Source organism: Muntiacus reevesi, chromosome 20, assembly GCF_963930625.1.
Source record: "Muntiacus reevesi chromosome 20, mMunRee1.1, whole genome shotgun sequence".
Taxonomy (NCBI): Eukaryota; Metazoa; Chordata; class Mammalia; order Artiodactyla; family Cervidae; genus Muntiacus; species Muntiacus reevesi.
The window spans coordinates 17,193,522-17,213,807 of record NC_089268.1 but is presented as its reverse complement, the minus strand read 5'-3'; the positions used below and the strand labels follow the sequence as shown (position 1 = coordinate 17,213,807).

The window sequence follows — 20,286 nt, the reverse complement described above, 5'->3', positions numbered from 1 at the left end:
GAGGCTGTCTGTAGCAGTGAGGCTCCACACTGATTCCCCTAAAGGTAGAGGATTAATATAGTAAAGCAAATGTTACATAACAACTGTAATGATCCCGACATTTGTATAGGACTCTGTCCTTTATGAAACCTGGTATCCAAACCGGCTTGCAGGTTGGAGACTGAACCAGGTGGCCCCCAGAAGGCCCTGCTGGCTCAGACAGAGGGCAGGACTGTGGTTGGCAGGAAATGACATCACTCACAGCCAATCAGAGCAGCTGTCCCAGCCTTGCAGCATCTTTGGCAAGCATTGGGAATTGGGCATGGGGATACAGAAGGTCACGAAGCAGTCTCTCCTGCTGAACTTAGCGCTCTCAAGAAAGAGAAGGCTGGGCTCTGTACAGACCCCACCTGTCCTGATCACAGGTGGGGAGGGGTCCCCTGTGACACTTGTGGAAACCTGGTGGGCCAGGGGAGGGAGGCTGCTAACTGCAGCTTCTGCTCTGGCCAGCAGAGGGACTCAAGAGCCAGGGATCCGATTCAGGTCCTGCGACACCAGGCCCTGGTATCCATCCTTTCCCACAGGGAGCCGACACTTCTTTCCCCTCAGCCGCTCCCACCCTGCTGCAGAAAATTGAATACTTTCACCCATCAGACAGACAGACACACAGACAGACAGACAGACAGACGCACACCCCCCATGCTGGCTCTAGAAAAATAAACAGCTTAGTGTCCCAGCTTACATCTCTGTGCCCCATTTTTCTAGGATCTGTCCCTTGCCTGTTTCTGGTCCAGCAGGAAAACTCTACAGTTGAAGGTGTTAAAATGACTAACTGGATGAAGACAACTATCTTCCTGCCACTGATGGTGGAGCTGGGGAGAGTATGAGTGTCTATATTTGTACCCCATAGTACAGTCCAGGATTTTGGTCTACACACATGTCCAGGCCTGCAATCACCCATCCCCACAACACCCATTCTAGGCTTCAGAGTGTGCATTTTGACAAGGAATCTGGACCTTCAAGGTCTCCTGTGAATGGGACCCAGGCCTCCCCACCAGGTTCGGGGACTACTGACTCCTGGAGGCCCTAATTGAGGGGGCTGGGGTCTTTGGGGCCAAGGGGGGGCCCCCAGAGAAGTGGAGGTAGGGGCTCAGGGGCCCAGCGCCCAGCCTGGGGCCCGCTGAGTTATTTGTACAGAACTGCCTCTCCAAGGGGCCTGTTAGGCAGCTTTGGTTTCAAAGAGATGTGGAGATGTCCAAGGCTGCCCAGGGCCCTGGTGAGGAGGAAGCGGCATGCCTTACCTTCCAGGTGGCCGTGTTTCTTCGGAAATAGGCGAACATCCTGGTGAACCAGTTATAGATCTCATTCAGGGTCAGCTGCCTGTCGGGGGTTTCCAGGATGGCCTGTGGACAGGGAAGAAGTGCAGGGACCCTCAGTCTGGGCCTCCAAGGCTCACAGGCCTGTGTGCTCTCCCTAGCTCTCCTCTAGGGCCCTTAACGCATCTGAGGGCAGAAGAGACCCACGGAGGAAGCACGTGGACAAGACTGGGGGTGCTCTCTGGTGCCTGAGAGGGGCAGGCTGGTTGCAGCCCATCCAGAGGCTAAAGGGAACACAAGTCTCAAGGGCCATGCACTTGTTGGAGGAATGCATGAATTTCCGCTGGAGGGAACATGGCTCAAAGGACTCCTGCCCTCGACTGGAAGAAAGCAGCATTCTTGAAAGTAGTGCAGGTCATTTGGAATTTATCCTGGTTTTGGCAAAGGGCACCCCAAGAATGAGATGGAGTGTGTGTGTGTATGAGAGAGAGAGACAGAGAAAAGAAGACACGCTATGAGTGACCGTAAGTCTATTAGAAAACAGTCTCACGGGAGTAACATGTATGTGGAAAACAGAGAATGGATGACACGGTGGGTATTAGCAGCAAAAAACAGCGAGTGTGCTCTCAGAGACAGGTCCACCTGAGCAGCAGGCTGGGATCAGCCGAGGTCCCATGCGAGAGGCCATTGGTCGAGGAGGAAAGCGCGGGAGCGAGCAGGACAAGACTCCCGTGATGCTCTCTGCTCCCAGGATCCCCTGGGGGCTGGGGCCCTGAGCGAGGTGCGTGGGCAGTGTGCTGCCCCCCACGGCTGGCTCACCTGGCGAATCAGGGAGGCGTAGGTGAAGGGCGGCCGGACGTCGGCATTCTTGTAGAACTCATGGTTCTGGGCCAGCTCTGGGGGGAGACAGGGAGAGCATGAGGAGGTAACCGGAAGCGGGGGTCCGGCTGTGGCGGAAGACGCCCCTCCCTGCGGCGGCCCTTACCTGAGGAGATGGGGGAGCAGAACTTGTCGCTGCTCCTCCGCCGGGCAGGGCCCCCGCTGTGCAGCGAGGCTGAGCCCAGGCCGGGGGGCCTCAGCGGGGTGACGGGGGCGGCGGCCGAGGTGGGGGGGTGCGCGAGGCCGTCTGGGAACGAGTCGGCTGCGGAGACGGTCACCTTGGAGAATGAGGAGGAGCCGGGGACTGGGTTCAGCTGTGAGCAACGGGGCAGGGTGCTGAGCCGGGGGGCGGGGGGTCCCCAGTGAGGGGCAGGGGACGCGCGGTTCTGAGAGCGCCGCAGGGAAGGGAGAGTCACTCACTGGCTGGCTGAAGGGCTTGGGTTCCGAGGGCCGCATGTGCAGATGGGTCATCATGGCCTGCAGCCGCTCGCTCTCCTTGGCGAGCTGTGGAGAGGCGGGCGGTGAGCCGGGGACCTGTGCTAGAGGCAGTCAGGCCCTCTTCCCCTTCCACATCCCAAACCCCCATCCCCAAGACCTCTCATCCCTGCCCCCTGGCATCTCCCTCCATCTCCTGCTCCAGGAAACCCTCCCTGCTTATCCGGACTCTGTGTCGCCGGCCTGGAGCCCAGCACAGCCGCTGCCCGTCGTTGCCCACTTCTCCCCAACGGCACACGCCTTTTCTCCCCCTCAAGGGCAGAGACTGTGGCTGAAGTTGAGCGGCACTTGTGTGTGTGAGAGTGCCCTCACACACTGAATGGGGATACAGGAATGGATGGATGATTCATTCATCCCTATTCATAAATTCAATGGATCTTTCACAAGCATCCTCTCACGCCAAGGTGCTCTGCTGGGTACTGGAAGGCAGTGGGTAAACACTGGTTGGCTGCCTCAGGGACTGTCCCGAGTAGCCTCCGAAGTATTCCAGGCTGTAGAGTGTGGAACCTGGAGCCAGACTGCTCTGGTTCTAATCCCAGCTCTGCTACCCACTGGCTGAGTGACCAGAGGCAAGTTACTGCACCTCTCTGTGCCTCTGTTTTTTATATCTGTAAAGTGGGCATAGCATCTTCCCAGGTGGCGCACTGGTAAAGAATCTGCCTGCCAACACAGCAAACGCAAAGGGGCACAGTTTTGGTCCTTGAGTCGGGAAGATGCCCTGGGGTAGGAAATGGCTACCCACTCCAGTATTCTTGCCTGGAAAATTCCATGGACTGAGGACCCTGGTAGCCTACAGTCAGTCCATGGAGTTACAGAGAGTCGGCCACGACTGCGCACACATGAAGCGGGCATAATAATAGTACCCACCATATAAGGTCATTCAGAGGATTCCTTGAGTCACCTAGGTGTTCAGCATAGCACAAACAGGTGCTCAGTATGTTAGCTATTCCTGTTTATTTTTGTTGTTTTTATTAGTATGTGTCTCTTTGGGACCTCCCAGCAGAGTGGCCCCCAACCCTGGTTTTCCCCCTCAGAATCCAGCTGTGTCCACAGACCTCGAGAGCATAAGATGACCCTTCCAGGAGCCCCCCACGCCCTGCCCCCACAGCCTGGGGTCACACCTGGATCTCCAGCTGCTGCACCACCTGCATCTGCACACGGCACTGGGCCGTGCTCCGGTCGTCCAGGGCGTGCTCCGTGTTGAGGTGTCTTCCGGGGGGAGGAGGGGGCGGACAGGAGAAAGTTGGCCCTGGTCGTCCTGCTGTCACCACCCTCCCCTCCCCTCCTCTAATCCCACCCATGGCCTGGAGAGCAGACAGACCATGACATACAAAGAAGGGAACCAGACAAAAAAAACGGGCAAAAAAAAAACAACAACAAAAAACAGGGCCATGGAGGAAGCCGCCTTCTCGTCAGCCTCCTTTGATGTCTTTGCTAAAATCCCAGCTACAGAGAGATCTAATTGCAAATGAACTAATTAAGTAAACCTCTGACGAAGCGTGAAAACAATTTGTTTGACCCTGATGCTGCAAGGGTCTGGGAGACAGCGGAGTTAATCAGTCAGTGACAGAGCCTGGCACGGCTGTGGCAGCTGGCTGCCTGCTGCCAGCCGCCTGTCCGCCAGGCCTGGAAGCCGTCTCTAGGCCGTCACTCGCCGGGCTGGGCCTGGGGGAAGCTAGGGAGGGCGGTGGAAGAAGATCTCTCCTCCTCCTCACACCCCCACCCTGCTGGGCTTCAGCTGCCTGGGGACTGGGGACAGGGGACAGGGCGGGGAGGCTGCTACACTAGGAACACAGATTGTGGGGGGGGGGCAGGTAGGAGCGATGAGGAAATTGATGGTGCAGAGACGGAACGAGTGCCCCCCTGGGGTGAGGACGCAGGACACTTGGGCAAGTTGGGTGGCAGGCTGGGGGACAAAGGAGAGGGGTGGTGACACCTACTTGATAAACTGGCCCAGGTCTTCACACAGGGTCTCACAGCCTGGCCACTTGCACTCTCCATGTCCATACAGGGGGTGGGAGCCAGGCGTCTCCTCGTGGGAGGAGCTGTGAGGACAGAAGGGAGACGGGGGGGGGGGGGCAGCGACCCTGAACACCCCAGCAGCCTGGGTTCTGCGCAGCCCCAGCTCCCCTACAGATGAGGTTTCAGTCCCTAATACAGGTTCCCCAGAGGCCGAGCACAGTTTTGTGTGCCCCGGGGAGAAGTAAACCCCCCAGCCCCCACTATGCTGGCCCTCAGGGTCAAGGCCAGCCCCCGGGCAGGTGTGCAGTGCCCCCTCCTGGCCCGAGCTCCATACCTGTCTCTCCGAGGTGTGAGCACAGTGGGCTGTCCGTTGGGCAGGGTGTGGTGGGAGAGGGGAGGTGAGACTTTGGGGGGGGCGGCGAACGAGGTAGCGGTGGTGGCCGTGCCGGTGAGGTCCAGCCCCTCCTGCTTGACGCTGTCCTCGGCGGGCTGCCCGGGGGCACCCTCGCCCTTCCACAGCTGGGGCAGGTCCGTGGGGCACACAGCTGCTGCGGGGCGGAGAGGGGAGGCTGGTGGGGTCCCAGGAACACAGGCGGCCCCCTGCTGCAGCTCGCTCCTGGGAGCCCTTGGGAGCAAGTGAGGGCGGTGGGGCTGGGGCTGGGTGGGGGCTGGGCACTCACCTTGTGGGAGGGTCTGCAGGGGCCCCGAGGCTTGGCTGGGCTGCAGGCTGACCAGCCCCTGTCTCTGCAGGTTTAGCAGGTGCTGCTGCTGCAACTGTTGCATCTGCAGGAGCTGCTGCTGGAAGGCCAGCTGCTTGTTCCCCAGGGCCTGGTGGGGGGCCCGCGGGGGCGGGCAGAGAGGGGTCCCCTCAGCCTCCGGTGTGCCATCTGGCCCCCACCCCGCAGCCACCCCCTCCCAGGGCCTGTCGGCCCCTGGAGCTGTCGTGGTGGCGTCCGCCGCTGCAGCCTCCCTGCTCCCAGCCCAGCTTCCATAGGGCTGCATGCTGCCTCGCGGTAAACACGCCTGCACGCACGCACGCAGGCGCGCAAACACACACACACACACACACACACAGCCAGACCCAGACACGCAGCACGACGCCCTCCCTGCTCCCGCCTCCCTCCTTCCGCGGCTTCAGCTCCCGCACCACAGCTGTGCTCGCCTTGGGGGGGCGGGGGGCTCTCATCACAATGATGGATGAGCCTGTCAGACTCGGGGGGCCAATCCCGCTTGGCGGGCACCCTTCCCACATGCCCGGGGTGCCCCCCTTCTGCTCTGAGGAGGGGGCCTTCTCCCCTCCAGCTCCTCTCCTCTCTTGCTTCTTAGATACAGAGAATCCAGGAGTCTGATGGGACTTGAACAGATCAGCATCGACAGGTCACCAGACGGGGGAACAGACACATCGCTGCTGCCCAGGTGCCCGCTGCCTGCCGGCACTTGCTCATTCTGCTCTTACCGGCTCTCTCTCCCCTGCCCTGGCCCTTGATCTCCCTACCCGCCCCCTACCCCCACCTCCCTAGATTCGGTACTTCACACAAGCACTGGCGAGTCAGTCAGTCAGTAAGTCTTTTCTAAAGCCTCAGGAGCCAAGCAAGTCCTGGGTGCTTAGGAGGCAGGGATGGCTTGGCCCATCCCCCTGGAGGTGGGAGATTGAGGAGGGTGGCTTCTCAGTAAACCCACCCTAGAGACAATGCAGAAAATGTAACAAACAACACCTCCGCCAGGGAGGCTGAGGCTGGGAGGGAATGACTGGGTGATAGCAAGGCAGCTTCTGGGAAGAGGCAACTCAGAACATGGCTGTGTATGGGTGGCAGGAGGGGGGCGCGGGGCAGGGTCAGGGGGTGGGGGGGGTGGTACAGGGCCTGGTGTGGAAGCTTAGGAGGCACTGTGGCCCAGGGAGGGAGAGTGATGGGGGCTGTGGGGTCCCCTGGAGAGGCAGCGCAGGATGCTATAGAACGTGACATGAATTGGAACAGAGGTGAAGGGACTTGAAAGATTTTCAGGACCAGGCCTGGAGGGCTGAGGTGCTGGGTCACTGAGATGAGGAGGCAGGAAGAGGGCAGGACCACTAGGCAGCCTGTCCTGAATGAGGACACTCACACATCGACACGCGAGTGCCCAGATAACCCGGGGCTCGGCGCTTCTGCTCTCCTCATCCCACGACACGAGGCGAGGAGGTGAGGACTGAACGGGGTTGAGGGGAGATGGAGGAATGTGCCTCCACCCCCCACCCCCTCCCCAACCTCTCCTGATTTTTCTGCTGTTCCCGCAAATCAATTCTCTCCCGACCACTCCGGCCAGGACGGGGTTGAAGTGGCGAGTGAAGGGCACGTCCCACCTGCCCAAGCCCCTCACCTCTTTGGGTTGCTGCTTCCCGGCCTGCTGTTGGGTGAGGAGTTGTAGGTGGAGCTGCTCTTGCTGCTTCTTGTAATATTCCTGCAGCTGGGGGCGGACAGCAGGGTGAGAGGGGGTTAGCGCTGGCCGGACTGCTGACCCCAAGGCAGCACCAGCCTTCTTGTGACTGGGCTGCTGAGGGACAGATGGCCCAGCAGGGAGGGCTGCTCTGTCCTTCCCCAGTCTGCGTGGAGAGATTCCCTGAGAGCCAGGACCGAGAGGGGCGAGGGGGGCTTCCCCCACATTCTGTGCCCTCCCTCTCCCTTAGTAGGTCAGGAAAAGGTGGGGATGTTCTCTGTCCCTCCCTTGGGGTTTGGAGATACAGGTGGGGCCAGCAGCCTGTGAGGTTATAGGGGGTGAGGGGTCTGCTGTGGGAGAGGCCTGACCTCTGACCTCTCCCCAGCTGTCCTGGAGGAAGGCAGGTCAGTCTGGCCTGAGCAGTCTCTCTGGTTTCCGCCACTGCTGTGGCCCTTGGTGATGTTGGTAGTAAACAGGGTGGGAGTGGGGAGGCCAGAACACCCCGCCCTCCCCTCCCTGCCCTTCCCTCGACCCCGGGAGCAGACTCACCTGTTGGATCATGAGCGCTTGCTGCTGCTGCAGCAAGGCCTGCAGCTGGGGGGGCGACAGGATCTGCTGCATCTGCTGGGGGGTGAGCATCTGGGGCGACATCATGGCCACCGACACGGGCACCTGCGGGATGGGCTGGGTCAGATCACTCACCTCCACCCCGGCCCCACGGAGGCCCCCACCCAGGGCCCCGCCCCCAGCAGGGCAGCGTGGCTGCGGAGTGAGCAGCCCTGGGTTCACATTCTGGCTCTGCCACCTGCTAGCCGTGCATCTCCAGATGAGTGACTCACCTCCTTCATGCTTGGTTTTCTTTCTTCTTAAAATAAAACAAACATTTTTTGGCCATAGAACCTGTGGGATCTTAGTTCCCCAACCAAGGATAGAACACGTGCCCCCTGCAGTGAAACTGCGGAGTCTTGTTCACTGAACCACCAGGGAAGTCCCTGTTCTTGGTTTTCTTGTCTCTGAAATGGAAGTAGCAACAGTGCCTGCCTCTTAAGGTCATCACGGGGGCTAAGGACCTAATACTTAGAACCTTAGAGCCTCCAGATGTGCTGTGCTTAGTCATTTAGTCGTGTCCGACTCTTTGCGACCTCATGGACTGTAACCTGCCAGGCTCCTCTGTCCATGGAGATTCTCCAGGCAAGAATACTGGAGTGGGTTGCCATGCCCCTCCTCCAGGGGATCTTCCCAACCCAGGGATCGAACCCAGGTCTCCCGCATTGCAGGTGAATTCTTTACCACCTGAGCCACCACCAGGGAAGCTCTTATATGCAGTTCTTGGTGTGGGAAGATTAGTACCTCGTGACACTGGCCAGTAGAGCCCATGCTTCGCAGGATTCCCACCACCACCACCGAGTGACGGGGAGGGGCAGGATATAGCCATGGCCAGCTCCTACTCAGTGTGTTCTGACAAGAGACCCACAAGGGAGGCCTGGCCTGGAGGGCAGCCTGCAGCCACAGGAAGGCTTCAAAATGCCCACATGGTGCCAGGATCTGGACTTTGGCCCAGCTCACAGCCATGTCATGTACTCCAGCCCACCTGCCTAGACGGCACATGCAGTGGCCTGGAGCTGATGCCCAGGGAGCACGGTAGTGCCATCCCAGGTGAGTGCATAGGTGGAAGCACCTAACGAGGTCCAAGTGGGGTGGAAATACCAGGCAGGGGCACGGGGAGGCAGGCCACTGCTCCTTGCTCTCACTGAACTTGCCATGTGACCTCTTGGCAAGTCACTGGCCATCTCCAGAATCTACCATAAAACAGGGATCGGACTGTGAGAGATGCCTCCATCCTGCTGGAACATGCAGGGTTCTCAAAACAGGGCAGCTTTCTGTCCCCCGCCCTGGGTGAGGCCTCTCTAGGAAGCCCAGAGAATCCAGCTCTGGGCAGAAGGTTCAGGGAAAAGCAGTACCATTATTCTTTCTCCTAGTTCCCACCTCCCCCGAAATCCCCAAGCTGGGCGTTCATAGCCAGGGTAGTCCAAGCGGCAGCACTGTCTTGTCGCCCTGCTTTAGCAAGAGAGGTGTCCTGACCAGCCCATCGGTCACCCCTCATCAGTCTTCAAGGCCTACGTGGTCAAGACTCTGACCTCCCGCCTCACTCCCTAGCCCCAGCACAGCCCCAGCAGAGCTGGCACACCACAGGCACTCCTGTAAGTTCATGCTTCCCGAGCTGAGTTATCTTCCCCTGCAGATCAACTTTGGGGTGGGGAGGGAGGGGTGCCGGCAGCCCAGTCCAGGAGGAGCGTCCTGCAGAGACTTGTCCTGGTCAGGACAGGACAGGTTATGTCCCCAGGGGACTCCTGGGCCCTTTCACCTTTCCCCAGCCTCATGGGTACGGCATAAGAGGAGGTGGTTCCACTCAGGATCCCTGGCAGGGGCCGGGCCCGGCCTGAAGCCACTGGTGAGGGTATCCCCAGGCAGAGGGGGGACGTGCAGGGCACTGAGGGATGCCAGCAAGTCTCACGGCCCCCACCCCATAGGCAGTGGCCGAGCCGCAGCCCCGGGCTCCCCTCCTCTACCCCAGCCATCTCCATGCAAACATCCCTGGGAGGGGCACCTTGCTTTTTAGCCACAGTCACACGGGGTGAATGAAGGCGCCCCAAGCGCAGGGTCGGAATTCATGCTCAGGTCTGTGCGCTCCACAGTTCCTGCTGTGCCCAGGTCCCGCACTGCCTGCCCCACCCAAGCAGCTCTTGAGAAGGGCTGGGAGAGTGAGCGGAAATGGAACCATCCATGGAGCTGAAGGGGTCAGAGGTTGGAGATTCCAAAGCCCAATGTCCCTCTTTTTAGCTGTCACTGGGTAAGATGGGGAAAAGTCAGACTGCAGGGCTGCTCTGGTCCCCACCCCTGGAGGGGCCTGCTGTGGCGGGCAGGCCACGGCACACACCCACCCTGCCTTGCAGAGCCAGCCTGTATCCTTCGCTGGGTGCCCCCAACAAGGTAGTGATGAGCTCAGAGTCATGGATTTCTGAGTCAGGTGACTCAGGTTCTTGTCCCTGACACCGACTGTCCTTTGAAATCCCTTAGGCTTCCCTTTCTGTATCCGCTAACTGGAAGGCCTGCCGTCCCTGCTTCACAGGACTTCTCAAGAGGAAGTTGTTGGCAACTGATAATGTACCAGGCTAAGCCCTGTATGTGCATCATCTCCCTGAATTTCCACAGCCACCCTGGGAAGACGGCACCATCACGGTCATCATTTTATAAAATCTATAGATTTTATAGAACAGGCCTAGAGGGACAATGGGAAAAGGGGTAAGTGGAAGTTATTTGTGTGTCACGAAACTACACAAACGTAAACACAATTACTTTTGAAAAACCCTCTGGATTTTCCATTTTCCCTCTGTCCCCCCATTCCTCCACGAGTGTGCCCCAGCACTTGGGCCCCAGGGGCATTACATGGTAAGGGTGACTTGAGACCAAAGTTCTGGCCCTCCCATGCTCGTGGCTGTGGGGACTGACCTAGAGCAGATGGCCAGGGCTCCGGCCAGGAACACTGAGCCCAGACACCCTGGAGGTCTTTCCAGGCACCAGGGCTGTGAGTCACTGCAAGTGGCCTGCAGGAAAGGATGCGGCATTTCCTTCCTTGGGGCTTTCCTACTTGGAGGCAGGGGAATGGAAGAGATGACCTTGGAAGGCCTCCCCAGCCTCTGCTGTTCCTGCCAACTGGCCGAGCAGCTGGCCGGAGAGGTGGCTGCAGCAATCTGGACGGATTACCTTGTGTGTACTCATCTCCAAGGTGGCCCAGCAGGGTCAAGAAAGGTCAGTGAAGTGGCTGCTGCCTGCCGATCTCCCAGACGGCCTGAACCCATCCCTCCCCTTCCCGCCCCCTGGGGGTTCTGAGAACTGAGCTGGAGCCCCCTTGGTGTCCCCAGTGACTCCCCTCACCAGGCTGGGATGTGTCAGGATGGGCACCGTCAGCGAGTCAGCTCGGCGAGGCCCATGAGTCACCATCTGGAGGGCGGCCACGGCAGCTAAATGCTTACAAAAGCCCTGGCAGTGTGAGCCCCGGGCAAAATGCCGCCAGCTGCCTCCAGCCCCTCCTTCAGCGACCCTGCTTAGGCTCGGAGTCCTCCAACCACCATGCATATAGTATGCTGGGCTGGGAGGAGCAGAGATGGCACCTGGCATAGAAGCAGCTCCTTTGGAGGCTGAAATGGACACAAGTTGGTGCAAGAACCAAGGACCCAAACTCAACCTCTTTTAAATGGGTGAGTGGGGAGACTAGGCCAAGGTTGCAAAAAACCCTTGAGAATAACCAGAAAGTAGTGCTCAGTCCTGGCTGGCGCTGCAGCAAGAAAGATCATGGTGAGACACCAAGAAGAACTTCAAGGAATGGCAAGGGGGCTGAGAAGATGAGACAGAGGCTGGCTTAACTAAGGGGCTGCCCCAACCACCCTCTGAACAAACTCCTAGCTACCTGTACTGCCTTTTGTGAGTGATTCTCCCTGCCTGGGGCCCAGGCCCAAACCAGACAATCTCCAGGCTGGAGCTGGAGACCTAACCCGGCTTTAGAAACTCTTGTCAAGCTGGCTTTCAGAGAGAGGGGCAGTGAACACAGCTGGGAGGTGAGCAGGCAGGCAATCCTGCCTTGAGTTTGGGACTACTGGGAAAGCGGCTGCCACTGAGCTGCCTGACCCACCTCATTCAAACTCCAGATTGACACAATGCACTCTCCCGGGTCCTCCCACCAGCTGTGAGATCACAGAAAAGCTGTTTCCAGGCCCTGGACCTCACTTGGGGTCAGAAGCACCACTTCCTTGAAACCTGAACCTGAGTGTGGGGAGGAGAGGCAAGGAGAGTGTACAGGGTTGGAGGAGGAGGATCATCGGCTGGGACTCCAGGCTCCTGGAGAAGTTCAGACATGGCCTTAAGAACCCCCATCTCCCAGAGCCCAGAGAACCATCAGGCCAGGCCTCTGTACCAGGGACTGTGGTTCACTACTGTGCTAAGCACGTGAGAACATCACAATGTAGGCAGGAAAGTATGTGTTCTGGAGCTAGTTGTTTGGGTTCAAATCCTGGCTTGGCCCCTTGTTAGCTGTGTGTCTTTGATCATGTTTCTTAACCTCTCTGGGCCTGAGTGGTTTCATCTGCAAAACGGAGCTAATAACAGCATCTATCTCCTAGGATAGTGAAGATAAAATGGGATGATGTTTGCAAACCACCTAGTGTCTGCCCCATGGTAAGCACTATGCAAATGTTGTCAGTTTAGGAAGTACTGAGTAAGTGTTTGTTGAGTGACCTCTCTCATTGTTGGCAGTGGGGGTGGTTTCCTGAGGAGGATACCACAGCGTCCCTTCTTTTCTGAAGTATTTCAGATCCTACCCCTCACACCCAGGCACAAAATCCTTCTTGATGCCTGACCTCGGTCCTTCCAACTACCATACAGCTCCTTCCCCTTACTGGGTCAACAGACCTCTCCGGATTGGGGAACATTCCAACGGTTCCCCAGCTGACTCCTCCCTGATTTTAGAAGGTGGTATTGGCTGGACCAGGGGCTTCCCAGGTGGCACAGTGGTCAAGACTCCACTTGCCAATGCAGGGGCCACTGGAGACCTGGGTTCAGATCTCTGAGTTGGGAAGATCCCCTGGAGGAGGAAATGGCAATCCACTCCAGTATTCTTGCTTGAAAAATCCCTTGGACAGAGGAGCCTGGCGGGCTACAGTCCATGGGGTAGCAAAGAGTCGGACATGACTGAGCATGCAAGCTATTCTAAAAGCAGTAGGCTGGGCCTAGGGTAGAAAACTCAGAACAGAGTCAGCACAGTAGCCTAAGGGCCACTTCAGACCCAAGGAGTATATGGGGGGCTGGGGAGTGAAAGTGTTAGTCACTTAGTTGTGTCCAACTCTTGGCAATCCCATGTATTACAGCCCATGAGGCTCCTCTGTCCATGGGATTCTCCAGGCAAGAATACTGGAGTGGGTAGCCATTCCCTTCTCCAGGGGATCTTCCTGACCCAGGGCTTGAACCCAGGTCTCTTGCATTGCAGGCAGATGTGGGGGTTGCGTTCCCTAATTCAACCAGACCCAGTCTTGACACGACAGGAGACATGAGAACCTTATGCCTCATTCCCATTAGCTCTCCGGATTCTGTCCTCCCCTCCCTCACCCAGGTCACTACCCCTCTGTGCCCGGCTCCTCCCCGAGAGCTGTCTCACTGGATTGGAGGCTTTTAGAAGAGGGCCACTGTCTGGCACCTTTAACTTCTTGACCACACTTACATAAAACACAGATCTGCGTTCAGAGCCCTAGGACAAAACCCAGGCCTGAGTCCTTGTCCAGGCACCCAGTACCCCATCCCGGCCCTGCCATTCTTGTCCCCCTTTCCTTCCCTCAGCCCCCCACCCCCCAAGGCTCCAGCTTTGCTCACCCTTCCTCCCTTAGATAAACTTCCTTTCAAAGCCCTGCTTAATCCTCTCCCCAATTCGGAGCACTTCCCCCCCTGCAAAGAGGGGTGGGGAGAGCGAGGAAGCTTGGCGGCTAGGCCGGGCGATGGGGAGGGGAGCGGGCTGCCCGCGGAGCTGTGACCCACCCCGACTCAGACTGCAATTCTCCCAAGTTCTTTGTGACACAAAAGGTAAACAGAAGGCCTGGCTTACCCCCGCCCCCCACCCCATCTCCCCTCCCCCAGCCAGCCCATCTGGCCGGCACACTGGGGGGAAGGGAGAGGGGGAAAAAAGGGCAGATTGTGCAAAGGAAAACAAAAGAGACAGAGACATCAAGAGACAGGAAACGTGGGGAGACAGAGGGCTGGTGGGTGAGAGATGAGGTAGGGGGAGGACCGGGTGCGGTGGCCTCAGCAAGTGAGAGAGCTGGGGAGAGGGACAGGCTGAGTGACCCAGAAGTGCCGGGGAGAGACCAGAGGCGGTGGGCAGAGAGGTGCAGACGAGAAGGGCTGAGTCAGACTCAGACTCTGAGCGGACTGGGCTTGCAGGGGAAGGCCTGCCGGTCAGGTGCAGATGGGAGGGCGGCGTTTCTCCACCCACCCGGCAGTGACTGTGACTCCCGCTGGGAAGCTGCCCGCTCTCTGGCACTGGGGATGAGCCAGAGCACTTCTCCAGCGGGTCCTCCCCTCCCTCGGTGCCCGGTCCACTCCGACCAGCCCAGTCCAGCCGGTGTCCTCCTCACCTGCACAGCAGAGGCCGACTGCTTGCTGTCGTTGTTCCCTGGGGAGCTGAGGCCCGAGGCCTGCTGCAGCAGGAACTGCCGGGCCACCTGGAGAGCCTGCAAGACAGGGGCGCATCAGTGCTCCAGCGGCTGTAAGGGACATTTGGAGAGAATGAAGGGGAGGAGGTCAGGTTCATGTGGAAGGTCGTGGGAATGAGAGGGTCAGCAGGCTCCACCTGGGCTTGTGGATAAAGGTATGAGTCACTGAGAGAAGCTACCAGGCTTCAGGGATCAGAGCCTGTAGGGACTCAATGGGGGCAGTGGTAAAGAATCCGCCTGAGTAGGAAATGGTAACCCACTCCAGTATTTTTCAGTATTGCCTGGAAAATTCCATGGACAGAAGGGCCTGGAGGGCAGTCCATGGGGTCCCAAAGAGTTGGACATGACTGAGCACATAGCACACATGTGTCAATGGGGGAGCAATCGGAAGGGTGGGTGGTCAAACAATGACCCAGGAGAAAGTATTAACATTAACAACAGAAATTATTTGTCGAGCATCTACTACGTACGTGTCAGGCACTTTACAGGGATGATCTCATTTGATCCTCTCCTGGGAAGGTGTGAGGCAGGGATTATCAGACCCATTTTGCAGATAAGAAAACTGACTCTCCAGTAAGTTAAGTAATATGCCCAAGATCACATAACTCAGAAGCATCGGAGTTAGGATTTGAGGCCAAGAAGCCCGGCTCCCAGGCCATCTGTCTCACTAGATGGTCAGTCTGAGGGCTCATGGGAATAGCATTCACTTGAAGTCATAGCACACAGTTGGGTGAATGAGGGTAGGCTCTCAGGGTCTGAGCACTGCATGGTTTTACGAGTCCACGGGGGTCTGGGCCTGGGACATCATGGCACTTGGGGAATTGAACTAAATCCTGAAGGGAGTGTGAACTGTCAGTGAGGCCAAGGTGGCTCAGACTGGACTCTGAGGTGGTGGGATCATGACCATGATCATGGGATCATGGGAATGGGAAGTGCATCGAGTTTGCAGGAGGAGCATCTCTGGCCAGTCAGTGGGTAGGGGAGGTGGGCAGATGGGCAGTGGGAGGTTGGGTAGGAGAGGTCTGGTAGGAAGGGAAGGCCCAGGAAGTTCTCTGTAAGGTCTACCAAGCCCTCCATCCCTGCCCCTCATGCACACCCCCTCCCACTCCAGGTCAGTAGGGGGTGCAGAGGCAGGGGGTACAGGACTAGTTTTGAATCTACATTTCAGAAGCAAAAAATCTGTCTGTCCCAGGTTCCTCGAAGGCCTCCTCGGGGCCAGAGTGGTCATGTCCAGGTCATGGACAGCAGGCTCTGGCATCAGGCAGACCTGAGTGTGAAGTCCAATTGTGCCAACACCCACCCCCACCGCCATGGTGTGACCGTGGGCAAGTTATCCCCTCTCCTTGCATCTGGACCTCCTGCTCTGCAAACCTGGGCCACCACCCATCTCCAAAACACGCGGGGGAAGGGGGTGTTAAAGGACCAGTGCTTGGCACACAGCTGGCGTTCTCAGGGTCCGCTCCTTTCCCTTCTGAATTCCTCTGCCTTTCTTTATCACCTCCTCCAGCCTCTCCCCAGCACACCTAATAAATGAATCCACCTGTGGCCCCCTCACACATCTGCCCACACAAGCCCTTGTCTAGCCTCACGTGGACTTCCACTCCCATGCCCACCACAAGCTGAGCACCACCAAGGTGGCTCTGGAAGAGGGGGCATGGATGCACCCCCCACCTGCTGCAAACACTCAGGGAGCCCACGGTGTACCAAGGGTAAAGGCACCCCCTTCGCAGCCCTTTCACTGAACAGCTGAGCCTCCCGGAGGCTTAAATCTAGTTCACCTTAGGATAGTATCTAAACACACCCTGGTGTTATCTATGGAAACGTGTCCCTGGGAAGAACTGGGGTCCAGATTAGTGTGGCCCTCACCACCAGTGCTTCAGATCTGAGACCTCTCCCATGCCCTTCTTTCTGCAGACCTCAACCTGGAGAAGCGGCCCAGGGTTGCTTCTCTTTAAGACACACATCAGAAAGTAGAAACCTGACCTGAGACAAGGGCTCCGAGAGGCTGTGGGAGGAGATGTGGGGTGGGGAGAGGAAGGGAGGTGGCTGGGTTGTCATCAGGAAGGGGCTCTGCTTCTGTGTGCCTCATTTTTAGGGACCCCCCCAGGTCTAGTGACACAAGCTAGACCGATGCTCTATGTCCTGCAAAAGTAGAGATGCGGCAGAAAGGTCAGGGGTCAGGAGCTGGCAGCCCAGGCGGCCCAGAGGGGACGCTGGTCAGGGTGGGGGGAGGGTGCACCCCAGATCTCTAGTAGGAACAGAGGAGCCACATGGGAAGGATTTCCAGGGGAAGTTGGCGGGGGGGGGGCGCTGAGCAGTCTCCTGGCGGGGGGAGTGGCCTGGGGGGCTGAATTCACTCCCCATTCTCCTACTTTGTGGGCCCTTGGAGCATGAAATTACAAGACTTACAGGGAAAAAATGACAGGGCCTTACAATCTCATTCCTGTGAGACCTCCCTGTGGCAGGCCTTCATCACCGCACCCCCCCGGCCCCACTCCCACCACTCTGAGCTTCCCTCCCGTCGGACCAGGTGAGACTCTGGGCCTGGCCAGCGTGTCGCCTCCTCTGACCTCCCAGCCTTCCCCACACGCTCCTTCCGGTTTCCGGTGTGCCTGGGACTGTGCTAGGTGCTGGGGAAACAAGAGAAACAGAACATGGCCCTGTCCCTGTGACGAGACAGTGGCGACTGAAGCGGCGGTGGGCGCTGGAGCCCAGAGGTGGTGGCAGCGCTGACTGGAGTCTGGATGGACAGGCTCACCAGGACTGCACCAGGAGGGTGAAGGGAGAAGGGCCAAGGGGTTCCCGCATGGCGACCCCCACCCCACAGATGACAGAAATGGCCAGCGAGTCTGGGGACCTTGAAACCGCTTCCGGGGACAGAAAATCAAGTTGTGTTGGGGGTAAGTAGGCAGAGAGGCTGGGGAGGCTACGGGGGTCTGTTCCTCCAGGCACTTCATTCATTCATCCTTCACTCACTCATTCACTTTCATGGCCACTTGCCTCGTTACCGGCTTGGAGAAGATTGGGGGGTGACAGAGAAGATGGGGAGGCCACAGTGGGCAGCACATGCTCATTTCATGGACTTTGTTTACAGCCCAGCCCCAACACCCGACCCAATGAGGGACTTGGTTCCACCTACAGCTGCCCAGGGGTGGGTGATGAGTGGACAGGGGTTTGGGGTCCAAGCTGCCGACCCCAGATGTCCTGGTCATATATGCTTAGTGCACTCTGATGCTGCTTCATCCTCACCCCCATCCGGACCCCCAGCCAGGGGTGGTGTTCCAAAAGGAGGAAGGACGGGCCAGGAGAGGCCCTTTGGCCCAGGAAGTCCTCCCCCAGGGTGGTCACCCGTGGGATCAGGTAGGTCTGAGACTTCCTAGAGCCCCATCCGACTCACAGTCACCACCCTGGCACTATAGGCATAAGTCTACCCTGCCTGCCTCAGCTAGGGCCTGATACATCACTGTAGACTGCCCACCTCTGAGACACGTGGGAAATGACACCTCCCCCCAAACTTTGACAGATGCAGCCCCACTTTCTCCGCTGATGACGACCAGGTCCTGGCCTCCTTGAAAACAGAGAAATTGTTAAATGGATCTGTGGGTTCCTGCCCCAGCCACCAGCACCCGGCAGACACCCTTGTGAAATGCACTTGAATCTAGGTTGAACAGGGAAGGCAGGCCCAGGCTGACACAGAGTTTAGGAGTCAGCATGCGAACAGTGCCCGGCAGCTTTCAAAGCACTTCTCCATTTAGGTGAAGCTTCCCAACCTCGAGCTAGACAGGGCAGGTATCACTGACTTCAACTGACAGACAAGGAAATTGGGGCCCAAGGTCCCATAGCTAGGAAGTGGAGTTCAGACACCGTCAACTGCCCAGCCCCCCTTGACCCCACGGAGGGACCATCGTGATCTCATGCACACAGTCTGGTGAGGCCTAAAAATGTGCCTTCCCCCAAGTCTTGGGAGCTTGCAGCTGTGTAGGTGTGAAGGGGAGGTACAGCTGGATGAAATGGGGGGAAAGACCAAAAAAAGAATCTCCCCGGGAGGAAAGTAGGCTCAGTTTCCCCTCCCTGCAGGCCAGAGATACCCAGATACAGCTTTTGGTGGAAAGAGGCATTTAGGATCCCATCAGGGTCAGAAATTCCCTGGAAGTCCAATGGTTAAGACTCTGTGTTTCCACTGCAGGGGGCAAGGGTCTGATTCCTGGACTGGGAACTAAGATCTCACAAGCCACATGGCACAGCCAAAAAAAAAAAAAAAAAAAAAATCCCAGCAGGGAGAAAGCATGGAGGGCTCGGGGAGCAATAGGAAATTCGGAACCACTTGGCCTTTTCAAGCTTATTTTCCCTCTGCCTCCTCCCCTCCGACTGAAAACCAAATGCCCAGCTCTGTGGTTGGGGAAGTGAGGTCTAGTTTTCCTCTCAAGGAGGCAGCACTGGTCCTTTCAGTGCCTGAACCCTGGTCAAAGGGATCTGGATCTAAATCCTGGATCCACCATCTACTGAGTGACCTTGGCTAAGTCCTGCTCTGAGCCTCAGTTTCTTCCTCCGTGAAACAGGAATAGCCCTGTAGTCAGCTCAGAGGTGTGCTGTGAAGAATACACGGGACAGTGCACGTGGCACCCAGCAGGTCCTGGACGGACGTTAACTGTGATGGTGATTATTAATCTTTCACCTTCCCAGGCAGCTCCTGATCATTTGCCCACTGCCACCAGGACTGTGAACCAACCCCTCTTCCATCTACACCCACCCCCTCTCCCCCTCAAGCCTAAGAACTCAGTCTCGCTAATGAAGCCGAACTCTCCTCCCCCCACTGCCCATTCAGAAGTCATTAGCAGGATCTCCACAATTAGGAACAAATGGTTTATAACGGATGGCACCCAGGGAGGGCAGCGCGGATGGAGGGGAATGAAGCTAGTGCTTGGAGGGCAACAGAGAGCTGCTGGGAAAAGAAAAACAACTCTTGGGGCAGAAGGATCTCTCATCTATGGGGTGAGACCACACCCTCATTTCTGTCTGGGAGAATTCAGAGAAGGACCAGTGACCTCTGTGCGGAGGTCAGGTGCAGAGTTGTTTACCAGTTTTTTCTCCAAGCTGGAGGACTCCAGGTCTGAGTTGGGGTCCCAGCCTTGCTGTGTGCATGTGCGTGTGCATGTGTCTGTGAGGACGTGGTGCTCATGAAGACAAGCTTGAAGGACTGAACTCTGAGAACAGAGGAGCAGAATCACAGACCACAGACCTGGTGAGCTGGAGGGTTAGAGTTATCTAGTCCGGTGTTTTCCAAAATGCTGGCCTGGTCATGATCTAATGGTGGGTCATAGAGTATCAATTGAGAAGGCCAAAAAAAGGGAAAAAATACACACATGAAAATATCAGAGTTAATACATAAGCATAAGCATTGTTTCACGAAACTGTGCTGCTGCTCCAAACAAAAGGTATTTCTTACGACAGATTCCAGCAAAAATATCTGCAAAACACTCCTGTAGTTCACTTTATCAACAAGGAAATGGAAATTCAGAGACAGGCAGTGAAGTGCCCAGAGCCACACAGTGGCTGAAGCAGAACCTGAATCCCCTGGGCCTGACACGGTCTCTGAACAGGGAAGAGAGGCCAGGAGGTGGGCAGGCAGGATGGAGGACCCCCAGGAATTAAAACTCTGGTTTAATTCCAATGGTGGTGAAGGGCAGCCAAAATAAACAAAACTGAAACTTTTGTTTGCATCTAGCTAATTTTGGCAAAATTGGGATCTCAACTGTCTGGATAGTTTCAACTGACAGCTGGCTAGATTTAGAGGAGGGGGCCCTAGAAGGGTGTTTAGGGGGCCAGCCCACCCCAAACCTGAAAAGCCCTCTCCGGAAGGCCCATCACCTGATCACCTGTCCCCTTGGAATACGTCTTTTGATTCCTTTATCCATAATTCAGGGAGTATTTATGAAGTCCCGCAGGGCACTCACACTGTTCTAGACACTGGGGACACGGTGTGTTTG

General features: G+C 57.3%; 1 protein-coding gene across 4 annotated transcripts in view; it reads right to left on the bottom strand.

The window, feature by feature from the left end:
• Positions 1-20,286, bottom strand: part of FOXP4 (forkhead box P4) — a 50,916-nt gene that overhangs the window by 6,773 nt on the left and 23,857 nt on the right. Inside the window, exons 3-13 of one of the 4 annotated variants that reach the window (XM_065912708.1) lie at positions 14,222-14,317; positions 7,593-7,715; positions 6,987-7,073; positions 5,312-5,459; positions 4,966-5,176; positions 4,610-4,714; positions 3,791-3,878; positions 2,595-2,678; positions 2,281-2,488; positions 2,115-2,191; positions 1,281-1,382 (exon numbers count right to left, since the gene is read on the bottom strand). In XM_065912708.1, coding sequence (XP_065768780.1) covers positions 1,281-1,382; positions 2,115-2,191; positions 2,281-2,488; positions 2,595-2,678; positions 3,791-3,878; positions 4,610-4,714; positions 4,966-5,176; positions 5,312-5,459; positions 6,987-7,073; positions 7,593-7,715; positions 14,222-14,317 — 1,329 coding nt within the window. Of the gene's footprint in view, positions 1-1,280; positions 1,383-2,114; positions 2,192-2,280; positions 2,489-2,594; positions 2,679-3,790; positions 3,879-4,609; positions 4,715-4,965; positions 5,180-5,311; positions 5,460-6,986; positions 7,074-7,592; positions 7,716-14,221; positions 14,318-20,286 lie in introns of all 4 variants that reach the window. The other 3 variants (XM_065912707.1, XM_065912710.1, XM_065912709.1) reach the window with 3 other exon arrangements.